Source organism: Etheostoma cragini, chromosome 10, assembly GCF_013103735.1.
Source record: "Etheostoma cragini isolate CJK2018 chromosome 10, CSU_Ecrag_1.0, whole genome shotgun sequence".
In the NCBI taxonomy this organism is placed as follows: domain Eukaryota; kingdom Metazoa; phylum Chordata; class Actinopteri; order Perciformes; family Percidae; genus Etheostoma; species Etheostoma cragini.
Window position 1 is genome coordinate 3,365,870 of NC_048416.1, and position 26,139 is coordinate 3,392,008.

General features: G+C 40.4%; 1 protein-coding gene across 4 annotated transcripts; it reads right to left on the reverse strand.

Moving 5' to 3' along the window:
• Positions 1-25,918, reverse strand: myot (myotilin). 4 transcript variants are annotated; one of them, XM_034884153.1, is made up of 18 exons: positions 25,854-25,918; positions 24,697-24,865; positions 23,024-23,086; positions 22,672-22,813; positions 21,357-21,380; positions 20,257-20,376; positions 19,017-19,221; positions 13,260-13,479; positions 10,885-11,287; positions 10,227-10,842; positions 9,855-10,005; positions 7,470-7,562; positions 6,870-6,907; positions 6,215-6,353; positions 4,946-5,153; positions 4,574-4,739; positions 3,368-3,501; positions 1-235 (listed from the first exon to the last, which is right to left on the reverse strand). In XM_034884153.1, exons 1-18 carry the CDS (start codon positions 25,859-25,861, stop codon positions 93-95), a joined length of 3,042 nt encoding a protein of 1,013 aa, XP_034740044.1. In that variant the 5' UTR covers positions 25,862-25,918; the 3' UTR covers positions 1-92. The 4 variants fall into 4 exon arrangements, with proteins under 4 accessions (XP_034740044.1, XP_034740043.1, XP_034740041.1 ...); XM_034884152.1 differs by having other exon boundaries at positions 10,873-11,287; XM_034884150.1 differs by having other exon boundaries at positions 10,227-11,287.
• Between the last annotated feature and the right edge of the window lie 221 nt (positions 25,919-26,139).

Genomic DNA, 26,139 nt, shown 5'->3' on the forward strand with positions numbered 1-26,139 from the left:
GTACCGTATCCTGCCCTGAGCTGACAGTCGATGCATGCTCCGGCCCAGCTTTACAGTTCTGAGATGTGCGGTGGTTTCCTGAGGATGAGGGTCTACAGCTCTTCACTCTCGTACAGGGGGGCGGTGTGCTGGGCGGGGCTCTCCACGCTCAGAACGGGCACATGGCTCAGCGAGGACAGCAGCTTCAGCGTCTTGGAGCCGGGGGGCGCCGTCTTCATGGCCGGGGCGGTGCGAGCTGCCAGCGGCAGAGAAGAGAGCAGTGAGGAATTCAGATGGACCTTATACTGACCAATGACACAACAGGTACTCGTTCTGGATTATGTTGTTCCAGACACCAAACACCACACCAGTTTTAAATGTGAATTATTATTATTTTAAAGCTATAGTTCGTAGTTTCTGTCGCCCCCATGAGGAATTAAAAGTAATGACAACAACACTGTCATGCATCTGGGCTTTAGTTGGCCATAGTTAAAACAGGGTTTCAAATTTAAAGCTTTTGAATGAAAAGTAAGATGACCAGTATGAATGAAATCCAAGACCTTTATCACAACAAAACGTCAGATGTTTACGGAAAAAAAGGAATTGAATTCTGACTTTAATGTCAGCATTCTGACTTTTTTTAAGTCTAAAAAAAAATTATATTTTAAAGGTGTAGCGCGTAGTTTCTGTTGCCCCCGTGAGGAATTCTAAGAATGACAACACAATACAACTACACTGTCAGAGCGCCCACATGATACAAGCCTTCTGTGATCGCGCACCATCCCCCCCCCCTCCTCCTGTACAGTTGCTAGTAGCCAAGAAGGACACGGAGGATTAAAAAAAAAAAACATGGACTCTTCAGAAGAGTCCATCTTCAGGTGTTAATCTGAAGTTTTAAACCTTGGATATTACTCATTTGCAGAAAGTACAAAAGTAATATACAACTGGTTTCTGTTATTACATGTACATGGAATAGTTTTATCTAGTGGAGTGGAGCTTTGAGCTAAGTACCTTTCACTACACTAAACGTTATTTTCACTTTTACAGACCTGCAGAGTCCTTGCTTATTTATATCAATGATAGGAATAACACCACTGGTGTCCCCAACAGCAGCAACAGATTTTACTGGTGGGCGACTGGCTATACATTCCTTTCATGCCAGGTGTCTGAAAATAACTCTTGCGCACTGCGCGCCAAAGCACAGGACAGCACGCCATGGCTCAGTGCCAGATATGGAACCGCTAACACTGGTAGAGACAATAGACCTTTTTCACCGCAGATATTTTGACTTGCCACAGTAGGAAAAGCACAGCTGAAATTGAAAGCCTTAACGATGGCTCAATTCCATCAAGTGTCCCAGTGAGCTATTTCAGTGAGTCAGTATGCACAATACCACGTCCTCTCCTGAGTGGAATGCAGCCATCATTAATGGTTTAGAATACACCTGTTCTTTTTCCTACTATGACATGTCAACATGTCTTCTGTGAAAAGGGTCTCCATGCAGGGCTCTCCAACTTTCACCTCCCATTGTCAAACTCACAAAACAATTTGATCGATATTACATTTGTGTCTTGTATCTGGGACCTGATGTGTGTGAATGTGTGTAAATATCCTCTGGGCTGAGTCACTGGCCATAGTTATACAGGGTTTCAGCAGCGTCCACCAAGGCAAATATAAGACTTTTTAAAGACCATCCATCCATCCATGTCCACTTATTTTCAATATATACTGTACAATAAAGTCTGTCTAAGTCTTATCCGTATCGGGTGGCGTGGGGAGCAGCTCCAGAAGTGGACCCCAAACTTAACTGAAACGAGTCAAACCTACTGGCGAGAACCCAGACCTAAGAAGCGACCCCCCCACCCCATACTCCCGCAGCATCTCCCACAGTATCCCCCAGGGGACGCAGTCATACGCCTCCTACAGATTCACAAAACACATGTAGACCAGGTAGGCACACTCCCAGGCTCCGTCCAGGACGGAATTTTTAAAGACGAGTTTGAATAAAATGTAAGACCAGTTTGAATAAAATTTAAGACCTATGTCCTACAACAAAATGTAAGATGTCTACGGAAGACGAAACGTGATTGAATTCTGCCTTAAATGTCAGCATTCTGACTTTATTTAAAGTATAAAAAAAAAAATCTATTTTAAAGCTATAGTGTGTAGTTTTTCGCCCACATGAGGAATTCTAAGTACTGACAACAACAAAGGCAGTGCGTCCACATGATCCAAGCCTTCTGTGATCTCAAACAAACCCCACAGAGCTGCGGAAGAGGGTCTGGCTAGTCCACACAGCATTCCAGGATGGGAGAAAAACATGCTCTGGTTTACTAACATTTCTTTAAGCCAATCACAATCATCATGGGCGGCGCTAAGCAGCAGACTCAATGACGGTGAACATTCAAAAACAGAAAACTCAGATTGGACAGATAATCTAGCTAGCTGTCTGGATTTACCCTACAGAGATCTGGGGAGCAGTTAATCAAAGTCCTCAAAAATCCACCGGAGGTTAGAACGCCAACACAAAGGAAGTGGAAGGCACCCATACAATACCCGAAGTGGAACGTTGTGGATACAGACTAGAGCTAGGCTAAAGGATGCACAGTACTGCACTGTATCCAGATGGATGACAATAAAGTCTTTTAACTAATAGTTTAGCCTTGAATGAGCCTTTGCCTATTGTTAGCAGAACTTTCACTAAAGGTAAAACCGAGCCAAGGAGGAGTTAAAGTCTACTAGAATTTTTAAAATGCTAAAAAGATTTAGATGGACATTTTTGCCCACACGACGCCAAAAATAAAGAGTTAAAGAATTGATATGAAAGTCTTGCACAAACTGTAAAGCACCCTGTTAATCCTGTAATTGTTATGAGGTCCTGTTCAACGGAAAGGAGTCCTGACTCAGAGGAAGTGGTCAGGTTCTAGTAAGGTATACAGTCCAGCTCATGGGCAGGTAGTTTTCTGCGCAGCCTTTGTCAGCCCCCCACTCAGCTCCTTCTCCACAAAGCAGATGGTGTGTTATGTGATCAGGCAGAAACCTGATAGCTGTGTTGTACTTTCCTGCAGGGAGCTTTCACTCTCTCTGATCAGTGGATGAACTCCATACTTATCGCTCAGACTCGGTGATTATGCAGTATTCTTTGGGAAAGCCTCGTACCTTCATCAGGTTTCTGCTCGATCACATAACACCGCATTTGTTTGACGTGTTTCCAGGCTGCAGTGCTGAATTCACTGTAGCATAAGAGCGCACAACATTCTCCATCTGCTGTTTGAGTTTACAGCCTGGGCTGCTATGGTAACCACTGGGCTATCTCATACAAGAGATAGCGGAGATGGGCGCCTTTAGAGCGGATTTGCATAGACAGATGAACACAGAGTGTACTTACTGCCGACATCCAGCCTGGCGTTGCATGTGGACATGCCCGCCTCGTTGATGGCAGAGAGAGTGTACCAACCAGCATCAGACTTCATCAGCCTCTCTATCAACAAGCACTGCCGGCCTGAACCGTCCTCATACAGACTGTGGAAAAACAAAGCCAGAGATTCAGGTGTTTATTTCATCACTAAAAAGTTACTTACACACGGTGGCCAGAGTATCCTGATAAAGGCTTAGTGTCCAAAAGAATAAATACACTTGCACAGTTTGCAACAGAAATTAATTGGTGCATAATAAAACATATTCCTTTTGATGATTGTACATATTGTCCACAGGCAGGTTAAACTCTGTATAGGTGCAGTTGTAACCTGGAACCAGACCCACACAATGAAATAAACATATCACATCACTTTTGTGGTTCACTTTACGGTTGAGAAATGGTAATGTACAAGTCTCGAGACACTATTGGCCCATGAATAAACCTACAATAAGAGTTTTTTTGGCCACTCAGGGGCAGCATAAACATGTTGGGAACACAACACTAACATAGTATCACCTTTGTGTTGGTGAAACAGTTGCTTATATATATAGATCCAGTAGATACGGCGCAACATTATAATAATTTGAAGTTGTATTTTAGTCCATATTCGATGAGTTCAAGTCCAATCTTAACTTTCTTCAGTCTGTTTTTGGCCTCCGCCCACTCTTGAGGAAAATATTTGTCTCGAAACTGCTCCATTATGTTGCACTTGCTAACTAACCTGTTAACCATCTGTCATTTGTTGCTGGGCAGGTAGTGTACTGAGCGCCCCCCCCCCATTGAAAACAACTGCCAAACTGCAAATGTTAAAAAGGTTGCTTTAATCCTATTAAAGTGAAATATTGAGTCATACTTTTCTCAAGTCAGAATCAGAAAAGGTTTTTATTGTAACAATAAGTTACACTAAAGTGGAATTTGACTTGTAACAAAACATATTAAACTTTAATTTATGAGTTTAAAACTCAAATCAACATACAAATTAACTTTTGGAGGGATTGGCTACAATTAATCATTAATATGGATTGAGATCAAACATTGTGCTCTTTGTAAATACCTAATATGTTTGAAATGTTTATGTAAGACTGTCCCTATGGTTTGATCTATCAAGTTTAAAGTACAGTAGTTAAGTGCAGTAAGGGGGAGTTTGGGTGTGATAAAGTACTTTAGTTGACCCACCTCATTCTGTTTGGGTCAATGCGCAGCATGTCTTTGTCTTTCTTCCAGAAGAGCTGTGGAGGAGGGGAAGCGTCCACTTTGCACTCTAAACGAACAGTATCACCCTCTAGAGCTCTGGAGTTCAGCATCTTCTGGACAAAGGTAGGAGGACGCAGAGCCTCCTGGGCTGCAGAGAGGACGTTGCGTAGTACAGGTGATTACATTATTGTTCACCTGAAGAAGAACTTCACACAGTAGGACTGGTGTAGATTCATAAATCAATTGTGATCATTATTAAGGCGCACTATGATAACATTCAAAAAAAAAAAAAAAAAAAAAAAAGAGACAGTATTTTCAGCCTAAATACAGGATGTCCCGTAATGACACTTTTACCTAAAACATTGAGCCTCATGGTAAATTTGCTCTCCCCTGCTCGGTTCCTGGCCACACACTCATAAATGCCGGCATGGTGCACTGTGACGATCTCTATGATGAATGAGTGCATCCCTTTCTCACACACCAGCATCTTATGGTAGTCGTCGGGACGGATGGCTTTCCCGTCCAGGTACCAGCAGACGTCTGGGGTGGGGAGACCACCGACCTGGATTGAGAAAAGCCAAGTTGCAATTTTATTCCTTCGGTTTACTTTAACATGCTTTAACATGACTGCACTATTATTGCATCCATTTTTTGTACTATTTATGTGAGGGAGCCCCTGACCTTGTAGTTATACAGGCTTAATTGTATAAATAAGTTTTAAAATGTAAAGCTCTTGGTGTAAATTAGTGATGGGAATTAGAAGAAAAAATACAATTTCTCCTCCCTTCTTTGGCACGCATAGCCTGGCTCTGCCCTCCCACATACTTCCGCTCAATTGTAATTTTCCTTCAGTACTATGTCTGGGTTTGCGGTATATTCTTGTGTCTTCTCCGGCAAAATATTTGGCGGGAGTGGCCGTAATGGTACCGCAAAAAGATGTGAGTGAAGCCTGCTTCATTGCTGCTGCAGGTCTGCAGGTCTGCTGCAGAATATTCAAAAGTTAAAGCCTGAGTAAAAAAAATCCTTCCTGAGTTTTGTTGGTGGCCATTATGTTATGCCCCTCTTAAACCACAGGGTTTGGGAAAAGTTTGATTTTCCAGCTCGATAAGCTGACGTCACGACCAAACGTTAACAATTGGTTATGGCAGATCCAGAGTGGCTCTGGGTTAATCCAATAGTTTTAAACTTCAACAGAATACCCCCTCTTCAAAGACGTTAACACTTGTCAATAGAGAGTGGCCAGACTCTGTACTAATGAAATGTACCAGAGTCTGGTAAGACCAGGCTAGGACCTTTTTGCTGTTTGCATTTCACACCTCATAGTCATTCGATTCGATTCAGATTTTTTGGCTCACGATTTGATTCAATATTGATTTTGGTCAAAAATTATTAAAAAAACAACTACTTTTCCCATGTATGTAAATATATATGTACACACACACAGAGCTTGAATCACGATTTAAATACGAACAGATTTTTTTGCATACCCCTAATGTCTACACAATTACACACTTGCAATTACCGGTTATTGCCATTAGTGCCGCCAATGAGAATACAATAAAGATCCTCCAAATTGTAACTTTATTGTGTGTTTGTTGGGGGGGGGGGCGCGGCGTGATTCACCTTGAAGTCAATCCTACAGAAGCGTCCCTCCTCTACAGTGAGGTCCTGAGGGATCTGCAGAAAGCGAGGAGCGTAACATTTCTCTTGGATGGCTGAGCCCTCATTTCCCCGTTCATCTGTCCCTGAGTGGCGCCTCCCCCTGCAGGGAGAGAGCAATTATTCCTTCATAACCTCACTTTCAATGACTGAATATCCAGCACACACACAAGCAACCCTGTTACTGTAATATAGATTCCTGTTCTGTCTTGGTCCTCTGACAGCATGGTTACTGAAATAGGGACTTGAGCCATTCATTTCTTTCCTGACAGACAGTTTGAGTTCTAAGACCCTAGGAATATTTATAGCACAACACAATGTGGGGATTATGTAAACACATTGCAAAGTGTCATGCATGACAGCACAGAGAAACTTCACACTCACATGGACAGAAACACAAAGAGTCAACTATTCATGCGGTGGAAAAATCTGAAAAGCAAAATGAAAATACACTTTATTCCACCCATTTTCTTTTTAAATTCATCTTGATCACAACTGCACAAAATGAGACTCACTTGCTGGACTGAAATCTCAAGGGAAAAAACCCTTGAGATTCAAGCTTGACTGGTATCCTGAGGTAATAATTAGGAGCAATATTGATACTACAATCATTATTTACCATAGTCCACCTGTGTGTCTTCCTTGTGGTGAATGCGGCTGTAACAGACAACAGACAAAAGGTAAGCAGAGGTAATCACAGGTTTGAACTTTAAAGATCAACTGTTTAAGTCGGAGAAAAGGCCAGGAGGGTAACTGTGTGTGTGAATATCTGTGTGTATTCTGGCACAACAGTCCTGTTGTCACCAGTGAAAGGGGCTCATTCTCAGAAAGCAGGCAAGAAATAGCTGCTGATAGAGAGAATAGATGGTGCAAAGCCCTGTGAGCGACAGAGGCGTTTTGGCAGAACAGACACACACAGAAACACACACACACACAGCCGATTATACTGCCAGGCTTTTTTTTAAACTTTGGGCTTGGGAGTCCATCAGGAGGCCCCAACAGGGAAACTGGCTCCCTGTGCAGCCATTCAAACTTTAATTACTGTAATGATGTGCGGTCTTATTGCAAACTGAAAGCTAACGGGGATTGGACCAGCGCCAACATAAATGTCTGTACACAGCATAGTCGGCACTGCAACACACATCAGTATAGTTTAATACACACGGTTAGAAATGTTGAGATTGACCACTCGCTAAAAATAAAAAATTTGCTGTCGTACCTGGTCGAGTTGTGAGTCGGAGAGACTGTCTTGGTAGTTGGCGTTGTCTGGACCCAGCAGCCTACGAGCCATGCGCTCCTCATAGGAGAGTTTCTGTTCAAAAATGAAGCTCTATACCTTCAAATTGTGTTTTATTTCCCGCACAAAGAAACCATGCTGCAATTTGACTTGGTAAACTATTGCAATAATGTATTATTTTATGTTTAAACGGGCACACAGTGTGCAAAGCTAGGTTTATGGTCGCAACAAAAGTGATGGTGGACATGAACATGAACTCGAGTTATCCTCTCCAGGGAAAAAGATTGTTGATAAAAAAGGGTTAAACAACATCACTTGTGTGGAAATCAAGCGATGAGGAGCAGATTAAGCTGGTCTGCAAAACATGTCAGCGGTTGGTGCCAACCAGGACGGGATAGACATCAGATCTTCTCCATCACCTGAACACGTACCCTTTACCCAGAGATAACGCAAATCCAAACTCACAGACACACCTAATGATTGTAAGTATAAGACAGAGGACGGCCAATTACTTCATGTCCTATGGTCCTGTGATAAGGTCAATGATTTTGGGACCAGGATATAGGATAACCTATGTCTGATAGCAGGGAACCAGGTTCCATTCAGCCCAAGATTATATGTTCTGGGAGATGGGCCAATCCTACGGAAGATAGATAAGCACATTAGAAGCTGGGTCAAGACTAGTTTAATGATTGCCAGACAGATTATTTTAAGGAGGACAGAAGAATGGAGGGGTGCCATCAATCCAGGAGTGTGCTAGGGTGGCGGCGTTTGAAAAAAAATGTCACCTAAACAGTTGGCCAGATTGGATGTCTCCACTATAAGATGGGGGAAGTAGCTGAGCATTCTGGAGGGCTCCTAGGAAGCTTTGTGCTGGGGAGAGAGGTGTATGATGGGCTTATGGTGTTGTCATAGTTAAACATACTTGTATGTGTTTTATGGCTTATTGTCTAGTGTGTTACTATTTTGTTGAAAAGTCTGGCATATTAAAGTTACTGTGTCATTCTTTCTTAATTTGTGTCTGGGTGGGTGGTGTTGATGGAAGATTTATTTGGAAGTTGTGTGTTTTGTATTTTGTTAAAAAAAACTTAAATAAAAAATGTTACATGTCCCATGACATGGTGCTCTTTGGATACTTTTATATAGACCTTAGTGGTCCCCTAATGCTGTATCTGAAGTATAATTTTGCCAAAATTCAGCCCTGGTGCAGAATTACAGCCAGTAGAGCCAGTCCCACAATGAGCTTTCCTTAGCATGTGCCATTTCTGAGTCTTTAGCAATTGAGGAAGACCAGCTGCCACTTTGCTCATTTGAAATCCATGATGTCTCTCAATCATGGGTGGGCCAAATTCTCTGGGTGAGTAAAGCAGAAAAAGGGGAGGTAATCTTGCCCCTTATGAGGTAATAAGGAGCAAGATTCCAGATCAGGCCATCTCAGCTTTCATTTTCTCAAAAGGCAGAGCAGGATACCCAGAGCTCGGTTTACAACTATCATCATTTCTAGCCACTGGGGGACCATAAGCGGGCTGAGGGAATGCATATTAATGTAAAAAAAAAATTAACATTAAGTGAAATTTTCATGCCATGGGACCTTAAAGAAAAAGCCCTTTGTTCTTTCAACTGACACATATAAACTTAATAAAATCTTATGAAGTGAAACAAATGTATGTTTACATGCCTAACTCATAAAGTGACATTTTCATGCCATTGGAGCTTTAAAAAAAGCGTATTCATGCGTGCTCGAGTCCACACACAGCCTGCAAGTTTGGACCCAAGCAGTAGCTTGTCTACAAACAGTGCTAGCATTAGTTGTGCTTTAGCTGCTGTGCCAAAACAATCAATCGTGTCGTCTTTTTGGGGCCATGGCCCCATATGACAAACATTCAAAAAGGAGCATAAATATAATGAGCGCTATTTCTTATTGTATTGCGTTTTGTATGCACTTATTTATGTTTAGTTTTGTGCTACTTCTACAAACATTTGAGATGCTTTATATGATAAACTCCTGCCAATAAAGTAGAAGATGATGATATTTAATGCAAATTAAGTATGAGTATTTTTAGGTCGTTTACACAATCAAAAGAAATGTAGACAAAACTGACTACTCACTTAGCTTGCAGCCACAAAAAAGGAAAGCATATGTTTTCTCTCTCTTCCTCTGTATGAGGAAAACAGGTTTGTACCCCTCCTGGCGTTTTGGAGACTACTAAAACAAACAACGTGTTGAGCATTTTTGTCTCCATGCATGCTCGGTATCACGCAACAGTAGACCCGAGTGTGCATGTAGGTGGGGGGGGTGTTTTTTTGACTGCTCTTGCACTTATAACACAGTTTGCAGGACACACACACACACACACACAGACACACCTGGCTATTTCTCCTCCTGGTTTCCTTTGAGCGTAGCTTCTTTTCCAGATCCTGGATGAGAGCGTCTTTGGATCCCTGGATGTCGTCATCTGTGGAGCGAGAGGAAGAAGGCCGAGGAGCTATAGACTTCTTCAAAATGGGTTTGGGAAGGCTGGGGATAGAAAGAGGTTTAAGGAGTGAGGAACAGAAGGTAAAAAGAGCAGAATAGGCACTTAAGAACTGTTTTGCTTTGTAATCCTTTGTGCTACAACATAAACATAAATATGTATGTGTTTATATATATATATATATATATATAACATGTTGTAGCAAAAAGGATTACAAAGCATTACAGTTCTTATATATCTCAAATTGATGTATACTTTGACTCACATGCTTGGTGCTCCCTTGTAGCTGGCGGGCAAGGAGACCACAGCAGGTGCTACTCTGTTCTGACCGTTGGGACTGTTGGGCCGTGGGACAGAGGAGGAGGAGGGAGAGAGAGGGGAGCAAGGGTGGGATGGTGACACTGGGAGAGGTTGCTTAGGGAGGTAGGAAGGAGAGGAGGAGGACCTCATGGGGAGAAGAGGGCTTGAGGGGGCGAGTGGGGAGCGGGACGGAGAGATGGAGGGGCGGGGAAGATTGGAGTTGGGAGACAGCTTGGAAGAGGAGAACGGAGAGAAGGCGGACTGGGAAGGCAGAACAGAGCAGAGGAAGGCGGCAGGCGCTGACATGGTGTCCTGATTAGCTGGCAGGGTGGCGCTACCAAGGCCGGTGGCACTGGGGATGCTGGGGGTAAGGGTGATGGTGGAACGCATGGTGGTGCGGGGAAGAGAGGATGGGTAAGGGGAGCAGGTGGTGGGGGCAGTGGGACTTAGCAAGGAGGCAGTAGAGGAAAGAGGAGGGGCAGCAGAGGATGCCGGGGTGGAAATGGGAGAGCTGAGACTTGATGAGGAGGGAGAGGACTTGCTCGTGCCGTTGGCCTGGGTCTGGATCTGGATCTGGATCTTGCTCTGGTTCTCGCTCTGGCTCTGGTTCTGGCTCTGAGTCTGGCTCTGAGTCCGGCTCTGAGTCTGGATCTGAGACTGGGCAACAGACTGGGTTTGGTTCTGACTGAGGCTTAGGGACTGAAACTGGGACTGGGTCTGTGACAAGGACTTGGACACTGACTGAGTTTGAGAAAGAGACTGACTTTGTGTAGACATCATTTTAGCTTGACTCCGTTTCTCCATAACATTTTGACTATTTTGGGAAATGTTGAGGTTCTGTTGGAAGTTATTTTGGTTCTCCTCTTCATCTTTCAGAACACTTTCATAGCTGGGTGCCTGAAAGGATGGCTGTGATTGGATAAAATGCCTCGGCCGCTCATAGTTAAAGGCACTGGGAGGGAAGACGCTGGGAGTGAAGGTAGGTAGATCTGACAGGTTCATGTTGTTGCCTCCTGACTGGGAGGACTGGAAGGGAGAAGACACACATTTACAAAAATAATTGAATAACATTTTTTTTTTAAAGTACTGGTAGAATTATTATACACATTCTCATTACTGGGATGAAGCTAATTAACTGAATTATAGTTAATTAACTGAATTAACTGAAGCTATTTTAGTTCCACAAACCAAAATAGAGTTTGGCAAAACTGCTTTTAGTTGCTAAAGCTGGTGTCAATGTAAATTTGCTGTTCCCATTTAACCTTTACAAACTTTACATATTAAGGCGAGACACTGCAGGCAAAAAACACCTGGGTTGTTTTAACTGGTCAATTTTGAGATTTTGGGCTATTTCTTCTTCAATTACATGTATTTCTTCATACTTATTTTACTACATGTTGTATGTTTGAGTTTGTAGATTTCTCCTAAATTCAACAAAAGTTGGCGTTCTAAAACATCATCCTGTCGGCACACTGTCATGACATATACCGTTAGAAAGCTATCTCTCCTGTGCTATGTTGTTGGATCCAAATATGATCATTTCCTTTTTATCAGCAACCAATCGTGAATGTAAAACGGGCAATTTAACTCTAAATGCGCAATCTCATTGGCTAATGCCAATTTCAGACGCATCATGCGGCATGCTTTGACACTTCCTGGTTTAGCTTTCCGCGGGACAGCATTTGTCACTTGCAAGGAAAAAAAAAAAAAATTGTGCATAAGCCAATTTATAAATAAAAGTGAAGCACACGCTATAAAACAGTGGCTGCTTGTTCATGTTGCGCATTAAATGATCTGATTGGTGATTTAACTTGTCAGAATTGTGGGCTAAAAGGGCTCATGGCTAGAAAATAATATAGATCCATAGAATCATTGGTTCTGTAGCAGTTTATTGCTTGAGTGCTGTCTACGTGACTTCAAGATGAGTCCAGGAACAATGATGCATTTGATGTGAATTTGCGAATGGTCCTCTTGGCACACAAGTTAGGATTGGGATATGCAGCTCTTAAAAAAAAGAAGAAAAAAAAAAAAAAAAATCAACAAAGTGTTGAAATTCCCTGCCTTGAGAGTGACAGGTATGGCAACAGGGTTGTGTCAGAAAAGTTATTATGGATAAGCTTTGGCTGGAAAGCACTGTCGTTACCGTCACCACCATCAGGGAAACAGACATGCTGAGGATGGCAAAAGGCAAATCCATCCGTCAGAAAGTGCAAAAACATTGCAGAAAGACTGAGCACAGCTAAAAAGCTGAAAAGGCATCAGCAAGAGAGGGGTGAGGGGCCTACATGTGGTGCAGGCATGGAGAGCTAGTTTTTCAACCCTCATGGGGGAACTAGGTGTTCTGTGTGGACGTTGTGCGTTCAGATGGACATAGAAGACTAGAGTTCTGCTTGCAGTTCTTTTGATAAGTTTGTGTGTCTGTTTGTGGTCCTCTGTGGTTAGTTGAAGGCTTATTTGGCAATGTTTCTTCTCCAAGTCCAACAAAATATTCACTTCAGTAGCACTTACTGTATGTACACCAAACTTTCCAGTCTTGTACCTAGTTATATTATGAAGACATTGACAGAGGGATTTGTAAATATATCATTCCTAGCCTGATTTATTTATTCAAAAAACATTTTTTAAGGCTATTGACAGTATGTTCTAAATTTACAGGATAAATAAAAATTTTAAAATAGATAAGATTTTTACTTCATGCAATATTGCGATTTCTTTAGTTTTTAATATGTGCAAATTAGTGCATATTTAATTGGATAATGCCTAATGTAATGGAAATTACTGAAAGCTTGAAAATACATGTTTTTTGTCATCCTAATGTAAGTAATAAACTGGTAAAGTCCCATGGTAATATCTGCTAGTTAAAACCCTACCCTATTCACCTGTAGTGTCTCGCCTTAAGTCACACAAGACAAATGTTACGCATGATGGATGGCAGCTATAAACTGTAGCAAAAAGAGATTACGTGGAGCACAACACTTTGTGTAAGAAATGTTCTTACAGTGAAGCTGATCTTGCTTGGGGTGAACAGCTTGGGTGCTGGGGTTTTCTCCTTGACTTGGGTTGGTGGTGGTGGTGCAGGTGGAGCGAGAGGACTAGGCGTACGGGCTTGGACAGTGAACTCTGGTGACCTTTGGTCCTCTGAACTCAGGGCACCTTCCTCCCCGCTGCGACCAAAGAGTTCTTCAGAGAAGTGGTTGGCCAGCTGAGGCTCTGGAAAACTGACAGAAAAAACACTCACGTAAATCAATGAACACTTAAAACAGTGTTTCCCCAAGAAACCTCGTTAGGCCCGGTGGCAAGTGTCTTTTTCTCAACGAGGGCTGGGGGTTGGGGGCAGCATTAATGTAGAGCCCAATGGTTTCTGAGATAACAGAATCATGGTCGGAATCATGAAATAGAGAATTTAATTAAGCTACAAAACATATTCCATAGGGCTCTACATTAAGTCAATGCTCAGATCTAACTGGACACTGTAACTAGTTTAAAAAACGTCTTAATATATTTCACTTAGACCCCGACCGATAAAAAGACTTAAGGCCGATACCAATATTTGCTTATTTAAAAATCTGATATTCCGATATATCAGCCGATACATTAATATTCAGAAACGCGTAAACAAAACAAACACATTTGCCTAATATTAGCATTAGTTATTTGTATGCGAGTTCTCACTAAAATAATATAATAATTTGTTTTGTTGTCATAAAAGAAGAGGAACATTAACATATATTAAAGTTCTGATAAATAAAATCTATAAAAATACAAACTTAAGATATGAAACTTAAAGTTCTTTGAACAAATGCAATGCCAAAACACACAACGTGGTTGACCGTCTATTTAAGTTATATTTTTTAAATATTCATTGACCAGAATAATTGCTTTCTCATTACAAATGATTCGGATGAATGAATAATTAAAAAAGAAGAAAAAAAAATAAATCTGCCATTGGGAGAAGCCTAATATCGGCCGATAAGTCAATCAAGCGGTTATTTAATTTTTTTTTCCCCAGTGGTTTAGGCCTGACGGGGGACAACTTAGGCCCGCTGGGCAACCAGGCTTGCAATACACTTGGGGAAACTTTGTACTACATGTTCTGGAATGAGACACGAGCAGAGTCAAGGGGTAAATTACTATGTATAGAGTACAAAAGTAACCCTTACCAATCATTATGTGTGACGGTGTCTGTATGTATAGAGATGCCCTCTGCCTGTATTTTCTCTTTCCTTGGTATTTTTGTGAGTGCAGAACGTTGTGGGGCATTAGCATAGAGCCTTTGGGCCTCATGTGGGTTTGTAACCCTCAGCCGTTATTAGAATGCTGGGTGTGCAGCCAATTCTAATTCCCTAGCGCCACTTTACCCCTCGGCGTTTAGCATTTCTATTGGAAGGGTTTTACAACTATGTTTGTTGTATGATGTGGCAAAATGCTTTTAGCTGGTACCGTTTCTATCTAGTACAAGAAGTAGTCTAGTAGTAAATTTATCTTTGCAAGTTAGGCGGTGTGTGGGAGTTTCTTTGCAATTTGATGTTATAATGTAAGTCATCTCACCGTGTAATTTCAGCAGACAGCTTTAGGACACAGCCTATGAATTGCTGAAATTTTAATCATTACGATCAATAGGTCAAATGGTTGCAACATTACCAAGTATCTTTGACTACAGAATATGCTCCAGAACGGCTGCCTTCATAGTAATGAGAGTAACAGATAGCAATGGTTCTGCGCCCATTTCAGCCCTCTCAGGAGGTTTCTTCCTGTACTACCAAGCCTGGCTGGTCCTCTACTTTTATTCTAGGAAGGAATGCGGTTCCCATGACTACCACGTAGTCTGGGCTACGCTGGAGCATGATGACAATAGCAGTCTCTCTCTCTGACTCATTTACTTACACACACTTGTTAAATGTTTTTCTGAGTTTCTCCTGGTCCTTTGAGTGTACAAGACTGGCCAGCCAGCATCAGCTGACCTACCTAGAGTTTGAAAATACATTGATGGAAAATTTTCTTACCCTATGTGTACCTAAATGTGTAAATTGTAAATGGCCTAAATTGATGGATACAAAAAAGACCAACCAAGCAGTCCAGATAATAAGAACTTAGATTCTATTTGATGCAAGCAATGAGTGTTTGAGTGGCCAAAAGCAGTTTTTGGAAAATATCCCACAAACTAAAAGACAGATCCATCTATAGTTCAACTTATAGGGCTGGGTATCTGTACTCAATATCTTTAATATATTGACTGAAATAACCCAGTACCAAGTAGTAGGGAAACTTTTCCAGTCAAAAAACGGCTGCATTTGATCCTTTTTGTACCAAGATCCTGAAACAAATGACTATTTGGATGGTTTTGCGCACAACCAATTACTGTGTTTGATTAAATGCAAAGTGTGATTGGCCCACTACCACAGCTGCTACAACACATACAGTCTGTGCTATGGTGAAGTCAAGCAAAATATTTTCATAACGTTGTTGGCAGGTCAGCGTGTTGAGATGCCGTTGATCACATGATGGTTAACGAGTGAAGTACTCTAATGGTATCGCATCACTTTAAGGTTACTGCTTTCTTAACTTTTCAAACAATACCCAGCCATACCAGTTTATACTTTTTGAGATACTTTTAAAGAAATGTGACCAAGATCAGACTGAGGTATTTTACAGATGAAAACTAAACTTGTTAGTGTTTTCAGGGGGAATCGCCATGTGCTACCAACTGTTTCTAAATTAATATATCTTGGGTATTTCCGGACTGACTACTTAGCAGCACTCATATATGCCCAGTAAATATTTGTCAGACTGAAAGCAGATATTTGACATTGCAGAAAGAGCAAAAGGTAAAAATGACATTGTTCCACAACGTTGCATTTTAGTGTCCCAGTAACCCATCATAGTCAGCCAGCATACAGAATATCAGAGTCGAGAACGTGTCCCACTTGAGGGTGTGTACTGTATGTGTGATTTAGTATTGCGATGGTACAGTATGTGTATTTGTGTGATTAAGTGGGCAAAGCTATATCGGTCTTGGAATTCAAGCTGGCAGGTGCAGACGCTCTACTGGGGATTACCCAACCCTTTTTTAATACATACACAAACACACACACACACACACACACACACACACACAGGATAGAGATATATTGAGTGAGATATTATTCATACTGACATAGATAAAATACATAATTTTCACTGAAAGAGAGATGGGGAATGAGCACCATTTTCTTCATGTATTGAAGATGTTTTTTACCCTCTCTTCTAAGAATAGCTTTATTTTCTTTTTTATTCTTTCGTTTTTGTTTTATTTTTCTCTTTTTTACCTGTAGCACTTTGAAATCTTTTGATGAAAAGTGCATTGTAAATTAAATGTATTATTTTATTATTATTATTATTATTATTATTGTGTATTCATTAATTTGTCTACCTGATCACACACAAAACAGGACTAATTCTAATGAAAGTTAGAAAAATTAGGCAAACACTTCATCACTTTGTTACACCTTTTTCAGAAAAGCACTTGGATCAACCCATCAAAGTAAATCAACTGCACTACGTTACCTTCAACTCAGCCTAAATTACGGCTAAAACCTGAGAATTTTACGATGCCATTTATCGGCCCAAACCAACAGAAGTGCCTTACGCTACAGACAATCCAAATAAACAAAATAAATACAACAAAACAGATCAACTTTGAGTTGGCCAGAGAACCTCACCATGACCTTAAAGGCAGACTGCTGCCAGCAGTTTGTGAACTGTTGTGTGAAGCACTGAGTCTGGGTGAGAGGGGTTTCTGAAGGGCACAGACGCCATGTCTGTACTTCACTTTCCAGATGACATCATAGCCCTGGCCACTGATATGGAGTAGACACATAACACTCAGCCAAACATATTTTACACCATCAAATACACTGACTGGAATTGAATATGAACCAAAGTATTTAGTCAACATTAAAGACACCCTTACTGAACTGAACCCTAGCTCAAAAGAGAAAAAAATAATACTTAGTATTCACTAAGTACCATGTTTGACATTTTTCATCTGCTGTGAAATGACTACATTTTGGTGTTTAAAAAAAAAAAAAAAAATCTTTTTTCAGTAGCAAAATTCAATCAGGTGGTGAATTTATTTGTGGTGCAATACCAAAAAAACAGCATTGTGTTCCAGAGCTAATGTCTCATAATATGACTGCACGTGAATGCACCATTCCAGCAGGCTTGTTAATCGGTCACTTCACACTCCTCACACACACAAAAATATTAGTTTTTGGTATTAAATGATGTGTTAAACAATTTAAGCTCTTTTGTTTGACTGCTGGTAAATGGTTAAGTGCGTTGGGACACACAGCCAACCGGACAACTAAGGCCTGTCTGACAGGCACAAACAACACAACATACAGAACAAAAAGGGCTACATGTATGGTGCTAAGTGGATGCCTGAAGCAGCTCCTCCTAGCCGGTTTGAAAGAGCACCAAACCAAATGACACAAAGCCCCAAAATAGACTAAAGTCCACTTTCCAAGTGCTCTAAACATAGTTTGACCTTTCTCAGGGGAGCATAGCATATTGCGTTTCCATGAAATAAAAAAGTAAAGTAAAAATTAGCTTGTTTAAAGATGAACGTCAACGTTGAAAAACAGTAACTTTTTAGCTAGTTACGTTGAAGGTGTACGTGCATCTCACTTTACATTGCGAAAGTTCCCGGCTGGTTGAAAAGGTTAACGTTACCTGTGGAAAAACAAAGAGGATAATTTCTTACCTCGTTAAACGTTTTTTTTCGTGACACTGTCCTTAAAGTTCAGTACTGACTAAAGGAAATAGGACTTTCCCTGGTTGAGGGGGGAATCCAAACTCCGAATTGAAGCGGGAGGCAGGACTGCAACAGGTGACACCGCGCGCTCACGAGGGTTATGCGGGCAGACGGGGTCGCGCGGGTCTACCTGATTGGTTTAATTTTCCAAACGCTCAGCAACGTCACCACAACTTTTTTGAACCGTGTCCATTCAACCGCGGTAGTTCGGTTCAGAGCACGTCTCTGACCGGTCACCTTTAAAAAATAAAATAAAAATAAAAATACATTTTTTTTTTCTTCTTTTTTTCTTCATATGAATTAGTGTTTCCTTTTCCGTAAATGTAAAGTTCTTCCCAAAAGCTGCATTTCCATTTATCATTAATAGGCCCAATTAATAGGCAGTACTCGGTTTAATACATTGTCTCATAGAAGAACGAAAGAAAGAAAGAAAAAAAATATGAACTTGACAACTTGCTTTTTTTTTTACAATTTTAGAATAGTACAACAGTGGCCTCTTCTGGTGATAACTAGGAACTGCAACAGTAATTTTTCTTTGAAATGTCTGCTCCTGAACAATTCCCTTAATACAGACTTCTTTTTTAACAACACAAGTGAGTGATCAAGTGAGTGAGTGAGTAGATAGATAGATAGATAGATAGACTTATACACCTCTTCCATAAACTGGCATGTTATGTTTTGTTTTCTTTAATATAATAAAGTCAATAACAACAAAACACTGTAAGTTGTACAAGAGATTTCAACTACTACACACACTGTGTTCCGAGTAATTCAAAGCAATAAGGTCAAAGGTCAGAGGTCAATCCTGCATGTGAGAAAGAGTGTGGGCAACAATGATTGTGACTGTCTAGTTTTTTTTTCCATTTTACAACGATTTAAAAAAAGGAGCATCATAAACAATGAATTGCGCCGTGTTTGTGTGTGTATGTGTGTGTGTGTGCGTGTGTGTGTGTTTCTACTCACTCTGCAACAGGGATGTCATCTTCTAGAGGGCTGTCAGGCCACTCAGGAGGCGGGAGGGTCATGGAGTCCGGCAGCTCGGACGGAAAGTCCCCGCTGCTGTTTCTGATGGAGGAGGTCTCCTGACAGAACACAGCCTCCTTTTCCTGTCGGAGAGAAAGTGCTTCCTGCTCACGAACGGCCTCGACCTCCAGCTGCTCCTCCAGGTCTGCGTGGAGGTGCACAAAGCAAGCAGCGGTGGAATGTAACTAAGTGCATTTACTCAAGTACTACTTACTTTACCTGAGTCTTTTCTTCCTATGCTACTTTCTAGAAGGTGTGTGTGTGTGTGTGTGTGTGTGTGTGTGTGTGTGTGTGTGTGTGTGTGTGTGTGTGTGTGGCAGTCAATGGAACATATTTTGCTAATGAATGTAATGTAAGCTAATGAATGTAAGTCAAAAAGTCACTCTCCTTTTGGCTCTGTTTTTGGTCCCCACCAACTCCTCAGGGTAATATCTGGCTCTTTACCTGCTAAATGCTAGTCACTAACTTTGTCTGCTGTTTGGTTTATTAGAGCTTGTGCGTTAAAATCAGCTGCCTGTCGTTGATATGAGCGTTCATACTGATATATACAATTTGTGTCAAGCTTCAACCAAAACAATGAGCTAAAAGATGAGAGTTGGGTGATAACTACCCACCACCGCTTTAGCACTATAGGTTGTTATTTAATGCATTTTTAATCAGCGGTGGAATGTAACTATAGGGACTGTACTTAGTAAAAAAATTGGAGGTAATTGTACTTTTCATGCCACTTGAATTGCCACTACTCCTACTGCACTACATTTCAGAGAGACTTTTTACTCCACTACATTAATTTAGCTTTAGCTAATAGTTAATTTACAAATTCACAAATTGCATCTAGATTCTAAAGTATAAAGTTTTAAATTAAATTAAACTACCCATAAGAATATACAACAGCCTACAAGTGCCGCTGGAATTTGATTAGATGATTAAACACTTAGTTGAAAAAACTGTTTTGATTGTTTCTAGTTTCTAAAATGTGAGAATACTTACGAACTTACCTACGAAGTAACATTTTCAAATCAGGACGTTTAGAGTATTTTTACGGTGTGGTATTAATATTTTTACTTAAGTAAAGGATCTGAATACTTCTTCCACCACTGAAAGACATGAGCGATTCTAAAAGCAAGACTGGTAATTGTTACCACAGGGTGTACAGTGCCATATAAATGGACTGTCTTACCATTGTACACTTCTAGGATTGCTGAGCAGGAGACCGTGCCGAAGGAGTTGAGGGCCACACATTTAAACAGACCAGAATCTTCTGGAAAGGCCTCTGTGATGACCAGTGTGCACAGCTCCTCTGCAGAAGGGAACACCAGAACATGAAAGCAGTTTCTCATGGAATAAAAACCTGTAATTTCTAAACAAGATTTAAAAGGTCGCATGGCATGGTGCTCTTTAGATGCTTTTATATAGACCTTTATGGTCCCCTAGTATCTGAAGTCTCTTTTACCTAGACCTTAGTGGTCCCCTAATTCTGTATCTGATGTCTGTTTTATATAGACCTAAGTGGTCCCTAATACTGTATCTGAAGTCTCTTTTATATAGACCTTAGTGGTCTCTTAATACTGTATCTGAAGTCTCTTTTATATAGACCTTATCGGTCCCCTAATACTGTATCTGAAGTCTCTTTTATATAGACTTTAGAGGTCCCCTAATTCTGTATCTGAAGTGTCTTTTATATAGACTTTAGAGGTCCCCTAATTCTGTATCTAAAGTCTCTTTTATATATTCCTTAGAGGTCCCCTAATACTGTATCTGAAGTCTCTTTAATAAATAATAATAGTAAAATAATACAAATACAAATTATTTCTAAAAACCAACGAGGATACTCCGCACGGCGTTAGGCGTGTCCAAATCCACTTTGGCTAGTTTGAGGGCGGGAAAAGAAGGTTGTGTCTTCATTAAGTCATAGGTGTGTTTTGCACGTACCATTAAACCAATCAGAGTGTCATCTCCCATTCCTTTTAACAGCCAGGTGCTTTTGTACCTTGGTGTATTGCTATTATGATGGCGGATTTGCACTGTAGTATATTTTAATGTTAATCCTTTGCATGTGTTGGTTGCTGCGCTGGGTCGGTCTTTAAATAGCAAAGACAACATTTTCTTTATGTAGGATTTATCTCACAAAGATCATCAGGGTACCAAAGCGAGAAAACAGGTAAAAAGTTCAGAAAATTGACAATAAAGCTCAAAAAAACTAACAATTTTCTTTATCACACAAACATGAGAACCACATCTTTTAAAAACATTACTGTAAAATCCATATTCTGTACTTACCTGGCACTGATGTAGAACTGGCTTCTGGGAAAACAAGAAGAGACAAAGGTCATTTCTTTTTGAAGTGAACTCATCACCATATATTAATCCTGAGCTGCTATACATCAGAAATATATCACTTATTAGCTCAGCGCATATTAGGGATAAATTAGTTATACTTTCAGGTAATAATATTACCAGATAATGAGTCAGTTGCAGTAGTGGACAAAGTATTCAGATCCTTTACTTAAGTAAAAGTTCTAATACCACAGTGTAAAAATAATCCACATCTAGTATAAATCCTGAATTCAAAACCTTACTTAAGTACAATTTTGAAAGTATTATCTGCAAAATGTAGATAAAGTAAGAAAAAAAATATTAAAAGTGTATCTGATGTTTCTGGATAAACATAACTGCATGAATTTGCACAAAGTATGTGTTGCATTTACTGCTGAAAAGTTCATTTTAACTTCTTTATATACTGTTGGGTGGTTTAATCTACAACAACGCATCATATTCTATATGATCATTGTATGTTTGTTGCGTTGTAGCGTTGTTGTCCTATAAATCCTATAAATTCTATAAATTGTCAAATTTTTCATGGTGTCAGAAAAACAGAAACAATGCATTTTCCAGTTGCTAGTGATGTCCAAATTAAGCTTTGTGAAGCCTTTCCTTCATCTTCTGAGCCCAGTAGATGGCGCTTTCTGTTCAACAAAGACTTGAAAGCACACTTAAACATCCATTCCTTCATTTAAAACCAAAAGCACTAACTATGCATCGCTTCTATAATCCCACTCACGCTGGGTTATTAAGAGTTGGTCCAAAAAACACACCAAATTGTTGGAAATGTGAGACAGAGGACGGCCAGTTACTTCATGTCCTTTGGTCCTGTGATACGTTCCAGGATTTTGGGACCGGGATACATCATAACCTATGTCTGATAGCAGGGACCCAGGTTCCAATCCTAGACAGGATGGATAATTATAATCTGGGTCCAGACTAGTTCAATGATCGCCAGACAGATTATTTTACGATGATGAAGGAGTGAAGGGATGCCGTCAATCCGGCAGTGGTCTTGTTAGACGCCTAGGGTTGAAAATTGAAATTGAATTGAAAATTGTCATATAAACGGTTGTCCAGATTGGATGTCCACACTAGAAAATTGGGGTAGTACCTGAGCTTTTCTGGAGCGACATGTATGATGGGCTTATGGTGTTAAAATATAGAAGCACCATCTAGTTTTGGTCACCAAAACCCAACCAGAGGTTTTTTGAAGCTTCATATGGACATCACCAACAATTTAACCCCGGCCCACTGCCAAACACACACTCACTCTTGCGTAGGATCCTGAAATCCTCCGAGTCCAGGACTTGCTCGTCCTCTCTATACCACATAACCTGCAGAGGAGGAGTTCCCCTCAGTCTGCACTCCAACACCACCAGCTGGCCATGCACTGTGGATACATCATGGAGGCCCTGCAGGAGTGTGTGTGTGTGTGTGTGTGTGTGTGTGTGTGTGTGTGTGTGTGGGGGGGGGAGGAGACACAGATAAGGAAGAAAAAGATTTACAGATTACTGTAATCAGTAATGTCTCTAAATCACACAGACTCTGACCTGATTTTCTTTCTTGAAAAGCAAATACAACATAAATTATTTAAAGAAAAACAATCATACAAACACCCTTACCTTAACAAAAGTAGGAGCCACTCCATTCCCTGCGTACTGCTGATTGCAGATGGGACTCTCATTCTGGAGATGAGAAATAACATATTTCATTTAAGTTGTGTAACAATCCTTTTTACTTACATGCTTATATTTGTTAAAGAGCAATGTAAGTCTAAATCAGTGCAAGTAAACCGCAGTATGTACCGTCACTGTTACATTCAAATGTTAAATGTATACATTATGTCTATGAAATTATAATCCAAATGAGATTTATTGACAAAGAAAGTTTTCACTTGCTTGGAATTGGCCTTAGTGTGTATGGCGCGTACAATAAACATATGAAAATGGAACAAACAATAAACAATAGAGCAAAGTAGGGCGTCGGTTATTTGGTTTTTTAAATCCTGTTAATACTTTTCCCAGTGTGTGTGTGCGTGTGTGTGTGCATTCATCTTTTGACATGGCGATATTCAAAATCATTTATGTCGTTTTCAAAAAAATGCAAGTTATTGAATTTCTACTTTTTTTTATGGAAACACGGTTTTTTACAGTAAAACTTTGTCATCGTCTATTCAAGCAATGCGTGCTTTGATTTCAATTGTTCGAAATCTAATCAAAACAATCATTTATCAATCGTAATTGAGACAAAATGTTCAATTAATCAAGATTGTGAAATTAGATCATATTGTCCAACCCTGAAGAACTGCAACAATCCAAGAACATCAGTATGGAATACAAATATTACAATCAAAATATGCAAAAGGAACTACAACAAATATGTACAAAATAGCTGTTTTATGGCTGTATGTATGGCTTTGTGCAGGGTGTGCCAAATATTAATCTGGATCTGCAAAAGTTCCCAGAGTATGTAATATGCGCAATGGTCAGGGATAAAAGTCCAGAATGTGTGTTATATGCGTGTGCATGAGCAGTGATTGACAATAAATAAACCTATTTATGGGACATTAAACCTATTTTTTGTGTTAAAATAATGCAGAAATTATGACTAGTTTTGACTAATAGTTAAGATCAGAGGATGTTGATGGATAATCACAGATTGGTTCATGTCAGGAACTAAAATTCAATGGAAGTTAACGGTAATTTTACCTGTTGTATTGTTGTATGGCTTCCATATTCCATAAACTGTATGCATGCATCCAAGCTATGTGTGGGCAATTTGATTGAAAGCAACCCATATTTATGATATGAAAAACATGTAACAGGTCAAATTTGACCCGAGGACAACACAAGGGTTAATGCAACTTCCTTTTTTTACGGTTGGCCACATGTAGTTGGGGGTCCCTGCTTTGGCTTTCTTCCAGCTAAGGGGTCCTTGGCCTAAACCCGTAGAAGACCTCTGCATCACAGCACAAAACTCCATATTTTATTTTCAGCTTCAACTTCAGTATATGAGCCCTCAGAGTATCCACTGCGTGTCTCTATTATGTGTAACGTTAGGCAGCCAATCAGCAGCATTAATAGCTCTTGTTGGAATCATGCTGCATTCTTATTGGCTCACTGACGGTGATGGAATTTACCCCTCAGGTGTCAAAATCGGGTATTGAATGACAAGGAATTTTTCAACGTTACGGAGGTGATTCAGTCATTGCCTAAAATTACTGAATTCGGGACCTAGCCCTAGTGTGTCAGAGTGTGTGAGCGGGGGTCCTGGTTCTGGTTCTGGGCGTAGTTACCCTCTGAGGGCTGACACCCAGCGGCTGCACCAGGCTGGAGTGTCTCTGAGCCAGGGCGCTGGAGGAAGTGGACGAGGAGCTGGAGGAGAGCTCTCGAGAGGAGGATGCAGAGGAGGAAGAGGAGATGGTCAGGGACATGGTGCTGGTCTTCTTCTGCACCCTCTGGACGCTGCACAGGCACACATCAGCACAGGATCCATTTATTAGGAATGATTTGGAAACAATTGTATCTGCTTATGTTATGTAAGCTGTTTTCCTGGGCACCTTGGTAACTGTGTAGCCTGGGAATCAGTCTGTGTGTGTGTGTGTGTGTGTGTGTGTGTGTGTGTGTGTGTGATATGTGTGTTTTCATAATTACACATCATATATCCCATCCTATACATCCTGTGTGTGAGTGTGTCTATGTGTGTGTGTGTTTTTATAATTTTACATCATATGTCCCATCCGATAAATCCTGTGTGTGAGTGTGTGTGTGTGTGTGTGTGTGTGTGTGTGTTTGTTTTCATAATTACACATCATATATTCCATCCTATGTGTGAGTGTGTCTATGTGTGTGTGTGTTTTTATAATTTTACATCACATGTCCCATCCTATAAATCCTTAGTGTGTGAGTGTGTGTTTGTGTGTGTATGTTTTCATAATTACACATCATATATTCCATCCTATACATCCTGTGTGTGAAAGTGTCTATGTGTGTGTGTGTTTTTATAATTTTACATCACATGTCCCATCCTATAAATCCTTAGTGTGTGAGTGTGTGTGTGTGTGTGTGTATGTTTTCATAATTACACATCATATATTCCATCCTATACATTCTGTGTGTGTGAGTGTGTGTGTGTGTGTGTATATATATGTTTCCATAATTACACATCATATATTCCATCCTATACATCCCGTGTGTATGTGTGTGTGTTACGTGTTTTCACAATTATACATCATACATCCCATCCTATACATACGTGTGTGTGTGTGTGTTTTCTCATATGTAATTATACATTTTATATTCCATTCACCACCTCCTCTATACTACACTTCTCAATATTTGCTTGAATTAAGTTTTAAAGTTTGTCACAACTTTTTTACATTTAGTTTTGACTCTCTCTAATATTTATGTATGTGTGTAAGTGTCCGTGTGTGTGTGTGCAGGTGTAACTTACTGAGCCATGTTTCAGGCGTTCCAGGAGGCGGTGACAGAGGCGGTTTTGACTCTACAAACATAGAAGAAGAGTGTCAGACACGTTACGCTCTCTCGTACCTCAGATTTGTATCATAGTATCGTGAAGCTCAGCGTAATTTCTTCAGGAAGTCTACTCTTGCGTCCCATTTTTCTCTCTCCCAACCCAATCTTGGTTTAGTTAGTTAAACCAAACAGCGATCGCGCTGTTGATTAGATTAGATAAGATAATACTTCCACAAAGGAGAAAATCCTTTATTACAACAGCA